This window comes from Petaurus breviceps, unplaced genomic scaffold, assembly GCF_028583685.1.
Source record: "Petaurus breviceps papuanus isolate PSGF00001 unplaced genomic scaffold, PetGlider_PUasm1.0 81392, whole genome shotgun sequence".
Taxonomy (NCBI): Eukaryota; Metazoa; Chordata; class Mammalia; order Diprotodontia; family Petauridae; genus Petaurus; species Petaurus breviceps.
This window is the reverse complement of record NW_027186550.1, coordinates 3337-12656: the sequence shown is the minus strand read 5'-3', so window position 1 is coordinate 12656 and position 9320 is coordinate 3337. Positions and strand designations below refer to the sequence as shown.

General features: G+C 35.6%; 1 protein-coding gene across 1 annotated transcript; it reads left to right on the top strand.

The window, feature by feature from the left end:
• Nucleotides 1–485: 485 nt before the first annotated feature.
• LOC138176154 (liver carboxylesterase 1-like) lies at nt 486–5789 on the top strand (the record flags this gene model as incomplete). The annotated part of the gene is made up of 4 exons (XM_069106927.1): nt 486–566; nt 1342–1489; nt 2162–2293; nt 5717–5789. Coding segments are annotated over 4 exons (434 nt in total), but the record flags the coding sequence as incomplete, so codon positions are not given.
• Between the last annotated feature and the right edge of the window lie 3531 nt (nt 5790–9320).

Genomic DNA, 9320 nt, shown 5'->3' with positions numbered 1-9320 from the left:
ATTGTGTGATGTCCAACTATGCATGACTCGGCTCTTGTCAGCAACACAGTGATGGAAGACAAGTACAAAGAACTCAGGAAGGAAAATTCAATCCGTACCCACATTTAAAAACAACAACAACAACAACAACAATAACCTAATAGACTCTAGAAGCAGATTGAAGCATATTTTTTTCCATTTATTTTATTCTTTCTCATGATTTTATAACTGCTTTTAATCTGTTTCTTTTTTCACAACTGTGACTAATATGGAAATACATTTTACACAAAAGCACATCTATAACCTGTATCAAATTTTCTACCAATTTAGCAGAGGAGAAAAGAGGGGAAGGAGAGAGGGGGAGAAAATATTTGAAACTCATAATCCTGCAAAAATAAATGCTAAAAATTATCTTGACATGAAATTTGGAAACAAAACTAAAATAATATTAAATTTTTTTTTCATTTGTTAAATAAATACTTCCTTTTTGCTTATTTATTTTGCAGTTGTTGAGATATCCTCTATCAGGAGACAGACTGGATCAAGAGACAGCAACAGCTCTATTGTGGAGTTCCTATCCAATTGTTGTAAGGGATCAAGAATCATAGAATTTCAGAGTTGAGAAGGAATTTGCAATTTAAATTGGCATAGGAGTGGGTGAGGGGAGAATTTTATTTTGCAGAATTTTGGAACCCCAGGGACCTAAAAGGAAATAGATTAGTACTTTCATTCTAAAAATGGGGAACCAGAAGCCCAGAAAAACTTACCTCTGGATAGTTGTAAAATCAAGCTATGAAAACAGGTTTTTGACTGAACTGTAATGGTTCCAGTGTTAGCACAGTGGCACACTAGAAAGAGTATGGTGCCTGACATCTGCAAAACATGAGTTCAAATCTGTCCTGAGATACTTACTAGTTGTGTGACCCTGGACAAGCCACTTGAGCAAATTTGCCTCATTTTCCTCATTTGTGAAATGAGCTGGAGAAGAATAAGGCAAATCACTCTGTTATCTTCCCAAGAACATCTCAGATGAGATCATGAACAACTGGACATGATTAACACCTGAGCAATAGCATAATGGTTCCATAAATACATGATTTTAAAGAAACAAAAAATTTAGTGGGCATTTCCCATAATAAGTAATGCTATAAATGAATGGTTGGTTAAACAAGTTACAACAAGTTTTCAAAATTTTATAATGATACTGGGCTACAATGAATTGACACTGTCATTATGAAAAGATGTTGTTTGGGCCAGTCTTTTGTAAGGTATAAAGTCAATGAGTAGGTGAAATAATGTATGTGTCAGTGATACAATAAAAACTTTGAATGACCCATAATTTTTCATTCATGTCCCATTCAGAAAATCCCCAAAGACCTTACTCCTGTGGTAACTGAGGTGTATCTTGGAGTGACAGAAGATCCTGTCAAAAAGAAAGACCTATTTCTGGACATGATAGGAGACTTGATGTTTGGGCTTCCATCTATAGCAGTGGCTCAATTTCATAGAGGTGAGTTCCCGAGGACACAAAGTAAGAGGGTCATGATACAGTCAGATGTGGTCCTTCCCCTTTTTAGCCAAGGATGCTAACTCATTCTACCCAAAGAGAGAGTAGATAACTGTATATATAAATAAGATAATGCTGGCCTTGAAGACTGGACAACTAAGATAAAATCCTGGCCTTAAAATTTTCTAAATATGAATTGGAAGGATATAAAGGGTTAGGTAGAGGATAAAGCAACAGTTTGTGAGAAGACTTTCATCAGGTGTGGACAGCACCATGATGAGATTTGTTACCTGGAGATCTAGAATGACCTGCCTTTATCAAGAAGAGAATTGATGACTTATATTGAGGATACCTATAGGAGATTATACAAGATGAGCTTGAAGATTCTAGTCATCACTAAGATTCCATAATCAAGGAAGAAGAGCATAAGTATCTTACTAAATTGCCTAAGATATAAATAACAATGTTAGAGAAAACAAATAATGTGCAATATCATTCTGCTTGTCTCTGTTAGTAAATCTAGGTATTGTGCCCAAGACCTATAGTCTCATTATTTGAAATAGCTGAATGTCCTAATCAGAAGCTTTTTGTAACTTTTTAAATAGTCTCCAAGGAGTTTAAACAATGGTAAGAGACTTAAAGTTCTAAGTTTTCTACCATTTCTTTAACTTTCAGCTTCAGGTTCACCTACATTCCTGTACCAATTTCAGCATCGACCAAGCTTTTGGGGAAACCTGAAATCAGCAACAATAAGTGCAGACCACGGGGATGAATTTTATTTTGTCTTTGGCACTCCATTTCTAATGGGTAATTTTGCTTACTACAAAACTTTTGAAAACAAAATCATCTACTATTCTTTTCAGGAAGTTAGTTATTAACCTTTGCATAGCCCTTTTAACATAACAAAGTGTCTTTTTCCAATTTCCATTTTGATAAACAGCAGCACTATGGTGTAGAAAGGGCATTCTTTTAATATACCTAATTTGCACATGAAGAAATAGGCCCATACATGCAAAGTGAATTGGTTAAGGTTGGTGACAGAGCTAGAACTAGAATGGTGGTTATCTAATTTCCAGTCCTATGAACATAACAAGATGCCAGAATTGAATAAGGGCCACTTTTTCCCCTTAGAAAGTGATGCTAGGCTGCATTAATATCAGTCTAGTATTTGGGTAGATCATAATTCAGCTATTCTAAGTACTGATTAGGCCACATCTGGAGTATTCTGTGATAATGAATGATGGAAAAGTACCTAAATTGGGGAGGAACTTGCAGACCATGCTGAAAGAGAGTAGTTGAAGAATCTGGGGAGGTTTAGCATGAAGAGAAGACTTCATGACCATGACAGCTGGCTATCTTCAAATATATAAAAGATTACCATTTGGGATTACACTTGGTCTTCTTGGGTAAAGCTAAGATTCATGAATAAAAGTTACATCCAGGTGGATTTTGACTTGATCTAAGGAAATATTTTGACTGTTCAAAATCATCTTCATTCTTTCTATTAGGTAATGGGTTCCCCACAATTTACTAATCAAGTCAAAGCTATGTGGCCACTTGTTAGGGGGCTTGGAAAGTTTATTTTTATTCAGTATAGACTGGGCTAGTTACTATCTGAGGACCCTTCCAGTTCAAAGAGTCTAGGATTCTGATTGCATTACTGTAAAAAATAAGTCTTTTTTCATGTCTTTTTTAAACATTATAACAGTTTCCCCAGGAATCCTGCTTCTTCCCCTCCCAGAGAGTTATCTTATATAACAAAAAGTATTTTTTAAAAAGGGGGAAGGGGGGGAATAATCAGCACAACAAATTGGAAAAGTCCAAAAACATGCACAATGTGAAGAACCCATGGACATCCCTCCTCCACAAAGATTAGGAATGTCCTCTCATAGTTTCCCTTTTGAATTTTGCTTGGGTTTTGCCGTATTCGCTTTTGATTTTTTTGGTGGTTGTTCTATTTACATTTTTGTAGCCATTTTGAATGTTGGGCTTTAGGAACACTGTTAACTTTATGTAGATATTAACTCATATAGGTCTTTCATGCTTCTATCCATTCATCACATTCATTAGTTCTTACAGCAGAATAGTATCCCATTATATTCATGTACCACAATTATGTTTTAGGCATTTCCTAATCGATGGCCATTTACTATATGTCCATGTATTTGGTATCACTGAAAGATATTGCAATGAATGTTTTAGTGTTTACGGGAATATTGTTCTTGTTGATTGCTTCCTTGTGGTATATTTCCTGTAATGGAGTCTCTGGATCAAAAAGCATGGATACTTTAGTAATTTGATTTGCATAGTGCCAAACTTCGTTCTATTATTGTTAACCAATTTACAACAATACCAACAATACATAGTGTACCTATTATCCTCCAGCATTGATTATTGCCATTCTTTGTTACCTTTGCCAATTAGCAGGGTAGGAGGTAAAACCTCAGGGTTGCTTTGTGTTATGTCTCTCTTAATACTAGTAATTTGGAACATTTGTTCATGTAGCTGTAAAATTTTTGCAACTCTTCATTTGAGAAATGTTTGTTCATATTCTTTGGCCACTTCTCTGTTGAGGAATGCATACACTCAAGTATGTATATATAGATACATATGTATGTAGTTATACACATGTGTGTATGCATATACACATACATACATACACATAAACATATGTATATATAATTTGTTAGTAATTTATCTGCCTTTAATACCAAGTGCTTACCAGAGAAGTTGAATAAAAATATTTCATTTCCATTGTTTTTCTAGATACTTTCATTCTGTCAGTGCAGAAGCATTTCAGTTCCATGTAATCATAATTATCAATTTTATCTTTGGTAATTGTCTCTATCCACTATTTGGTTAAGGATACATATTGTATCAATAGGTGTGAAAGATATATGATTTGCTAATCTACTTTTTATATAGGATCTTTTAAACTTGTAAATCCATTTAGAATGTATTGTGAAATATAGCATAATGTGAATGCATTTCTATAGGCAGAATACACAAATATTGCAGACAACTCTGCTCCAGACCCTTGAATCCCTTTGATGATTGCCCTGCTTTAAAATATGTTGGTAAGGAGGTTCAGTTCAGTTCAGTTATTTTAATCATATGTGACACTTCATCAGACATTTTCCAAATGGGTTTGCCCATTTGTAGTTTTCTTGGCAAAAATACCAGAGTGGTTTGCCATTCCCTTCTCCAGCTCATTCTATAGATGAGGAGCTGATTAGAGATGAGGAACAGGATAAAGCAACTTGCCTATGGTCACATCACTAGGAAGTATCTGAGTCCAGATTTGATATAAGAAGATGAGTTTTCCTAAGCAGAGGCCCAGTGTTCTATCCGCTGGAAAACATAGCTGCCCTTGGTAATAATGTTAGGAGAGCACATGATGCCATTCTTTAGACGAGTCTCTGTGCTTCAGAGTCACAGAATATAGGAGTGTTCTAGAGGTTCATGCTAAAGCCTCATGATATCATCTCTTTCCATCATGAAATTTATGCCTTTCCATTTTTTTTCTACTTCTTATTCAAGTATTGTAGGTCCCAGCTGGCTTCATTTGACTTCTTGAAGATTCATAAAGAAAATTTGAACCCATTTTCCCTTTTCTTTGCTTTTCCATTGCTAGAAGCAGCAATGATCTTCTAGTAGAATATCTATACTAAGGACACTCAGGTTTTAGATGCAAAGTTGGGTTCTGGCACAGTGAGAACAATGGGTTTGGGGTTTGAGAACCTGCTGTCAAATCTCAGTTTTGCTATGTATCCTTGTATAATATTGTGGAGGTCACTTAACTCTGGCCCTTAGCTCCCCAAACTCTAAAATAAGGGCTTCAACTAGATGAATCTTCCCACGAGCTGTTAAATCTTATGATACTAAATAATCTTTATTGGTTATGGTCATCCTTTTCCCCAAAAACCCACTAGTATTTGAAATGCTATCACTAGGCATTAAATTCCTTTAAGTTATTGTCTTTTCATAATAGGTAAACTTCCCATGGGAGGTAGGACACATGTAAATCAAAACCCCTTTTTCATTTCATGAATAAATCGAGAACATTGCTTATGGTGGGCACTGGGTAAAGTAGAAAACTGGAAGTTTATGAAGAGGAGAGGGTTCCCCAAAGTAAGCACGATATGAAGGCCAAAGTGGTAGGAGACCATGAAGAATAACAGGTAATTATCCCTAACGTCTAGTTGCATTTATCTGCTGCTCTTTTGACAGAGAGTTTCACACAAGAGGAGAAGCAACTTAGCAGGACAATGATGAAATATTGGGGCAACTTTGCTCGGAATGGGTAAGACTAGTAACAGAGAAGAGGGAAACTTTCTTTCCCTCAACATGTTACCAATATCTTTTATTTCTCTCATTACCTATATTTCTATCATATATTCCTTCATAGTCCCTCTCCTAGAGATTCTCCTATCTCAATGAAAGATTTTTAAAACGTGTACATGTGTATATTTGTGTGTTTGCATGTATAGTGGAAGAGAAAGTTCATCAAACCTAATTTATATGCCAAATAAGTGTGACATATCTAAACTTCTATATTCACCATCTCATAATTCAGGAGGTAACATTTCATATTTCTTCTTTGGGGCCAAGTTTCTTCCTTACAATTTTGAAGTGTTCTTATTGTAGTCATTGTATGTGTGTTTTATCTAATTCTTTAATTTAATATCAATTCATATGTCTTCTCATGCTTTTATGTATTCATATTTCTTATCTCTTCTAATAAAGTGATATTCCATCATGCATTACAACATATTTAGCCAGTCCCCAATGCATGAGCATCTACTTTATTTCCATGTATTTACAGTTACAAAATGATCAATCTAAATATTTTGATCTATAATAGCCCTTTTATAATTTATCATTGACTTCCTTGGAGTATATGCTTGGCAAAGAACTATCTGGGCCAAAGGGTATGGGCATTTTACTCTACTTTCCTAACTAAAACTTACTTTCCATAATGGCTAAGCTAATCCATAGTTCTACAAATGGAGCATTTTTTGTGTGCCTGTCTTTTCGTAACCACTTTCATGTTTACTCTTTTGTCATTTGTCATATTTGCAGATACATTAGATATGAGGTGAAACCTCAAGGTTGTATTTTTCCTAATATTTATTTCTCCTTTAAGAATAATTTAGAGTACTCTTTTCTGATGGTTAATAGTTTCTTGAGAACCATTTGATAACCATATCATTTGATGATTTTTCTACTGGAGAAAAAAAAGTTTTATATATTTGCCTTATTTCTTAATATAAATTGGCTATCAAGAGATGGAGCCAAGATAGCAGAGTAAACACAAGGGACACTCCTGAACTTTCCCCCACCCCCTCCAAATGTCTTTACGTAGTTACTCTGAACAAATTCCAGAGCTAAAATTATTAAGTGAAATCATTTTCCAGCCAAAAGAAACTTGGAAGGTACATAGGAAAAGTCTGTTGCACCAGAGTGAGAGAAGAGTGCTGTTCAACTCAGGCCATGATAGTGGAGATAGGGCCCCAGGAAACCCGTAGCAGGTCTCAGGGTGTCATAATCAGAGGCAGCAGTAGTAGCTTCCAGCCTTCACAGCACACAGATGACAAAGAAGACATGGAAGGTCAGCAGGAAAGCTCTGTGGCACCTGGGTGAGAGTGGAGCACAGTCCAGCACAGGCTGCACCAACAGAGAGCACTAGCCCCAACAAAACAAGTGTAGGCCTTGGGAGTCACTGAATCAGCAGTTGTAGCAACTGTTTCCAGAGCTCTCAGTCCACATATGGTAAGGAAGTCAAATAACTTGTCAGAAAGAGATCACAAGGGTCTATTTGCTGGCATTGAGGCATGACAGTTCCTTGGCCCATGCTCACATCCAGGTTGTAGTCTTGGATGGCAATCCCAGGGTGAAGAAGAGCACGGCCACACCAGAGCTTGCAGCCACTATGGAGCAGGGACCCTCTTCAGAGTTCTAGGGTAGAAAAAAGTGCTTGTGATTATTCAAAGACCAGAGCACCTCTCCTTAGATCATACCACCTTGAAAGAACTGCGAACTTATAGGTCCCTAGAAGTATCTCTGAAAACAGCTACACAAATTCACTGAAGTTTGGGACAGTTTGCACTCCACTCTGGAAGCCAAACCATACTTGAGTAGGGCTAAAGAGCCCTACTTTAACAAGAATTTAAAATCAAATAATAGACTGGTAAAATGAGGAACAACAGAAAAAATTCTGACCATAGAAAGTTACTATGGAGAAAAAGAATATGAACATATTCACTCAGAAGGTGTCGAAGATACTACATCCAAAGCCTCTAAAAATATATGAATTTGTCTCAGCTCACAGAAGAGCTCTAAAAAGATTTTGAAAATCAAGTAAGAGAGGTAGATGAAAAATTGGGATGAGAAATGAAAAGAATATAATAAAATCATGAAAAAGGAGTGAACAGTTTAGTAAAGGAGATGGAAAAAATACTAAAAAAAAATAACACCTTCAAAAACAGATTAGGACAAATGGGAAAAGAGTTCCCAAAAGCCTATACCTTAAAAAGCTGAATTGGCCAAATGGAAGAGGAGATCCAGAAGCTCGGGGAAGTAAATAATTCCTTAAAAATTTGAGTTGAGCAAATAGAAACGAATGATTTTATGAAAAATCAAGAAACAATATAAAACCAAACTAAAATGAAAAAAGGAAAATAAAAGAAAATAATGTGAAATAGTTAATTGGAAAAAATAACTAACCTGGAAAATAGATCCAGGAGATAATTTTAAAATGATTAGACTACCTGAAATGCATGATCAGAAAAAGAGCTTTAACATCATCTTTCAAGAAATTATCAAGGATGACTTCCCTGATATTCTAGAATCAGAGGGTAAAATAGAAATTGTAATTATTCCCCAATCACCTCCTGAAAGAGATCCCAAAATGCAAACTCTCAGAAAGGGTATACCCACATTTTGGAGTTCCCAGGTCAAGAATAAAATATTGCAAGCAGCCAGAAACAAACAATTGAAATATCATGGAATCACAGTCAGGATTATAGAAGATTGAGCAGCTTATATATAGAGAATTGGAGAGCTTGGAATATAATATTCTGGAGGACAAAAGAGCTAGGATTACAACCAATTATCACCTACTCAGCAAAACTGAGTATAATTCTTTGGATGAAAAAATTGATATGCAGTTAAAAATAGGATGCTCAAGGATTCTTTATGAAAGGACCAGAGCTAAACAGTAACTTTGATTGTCAAATACAAGAATCAAGGAAAGCATGAAAAGATATACAGGAAGAAGACATCATAAGGTACTCATTGAATTTGAACTGTTTACTTTTCTACATGGAAAGATGATATTTGTAACTCATGAGATTTTTCTCAGTATTAGGTGAGTTGAAGGGAATATATATATATATATATATATATATATATATATATATATATATACTTGTGTGTGTCTGTGCTCTGTGTCTGTGTATAGAGAGGGCAAGGGATGAGGTGAATATTAAATGAAAAATTAAATGGTGAGGGAGGAATATATTGGGAGGAGAAAGGGAGGGATAGAATAGTGTAAATTATCTAACATAAAATAGGCAAGAGAAAACAGTTAAGATGCAGGAGAAGAGGAGGGAGAAATGAGTCCACTTTACTATCTTTGGATTTGGTTTAGGGAGGGAATAACATAGAGACTCAACTGGGTATCTTACCCTACAAGAAATTCAGGAAGAAGGAGATAAGAAAGGGAGATGATAGAATGGAATGCACATTGCGGGAGGGGATAGTCAGAAGCAAGCACTTTTGAAAAGGAACAGCATCAAAGGAGAAAATAGAATAAATAGAAAGTGGTATAGAA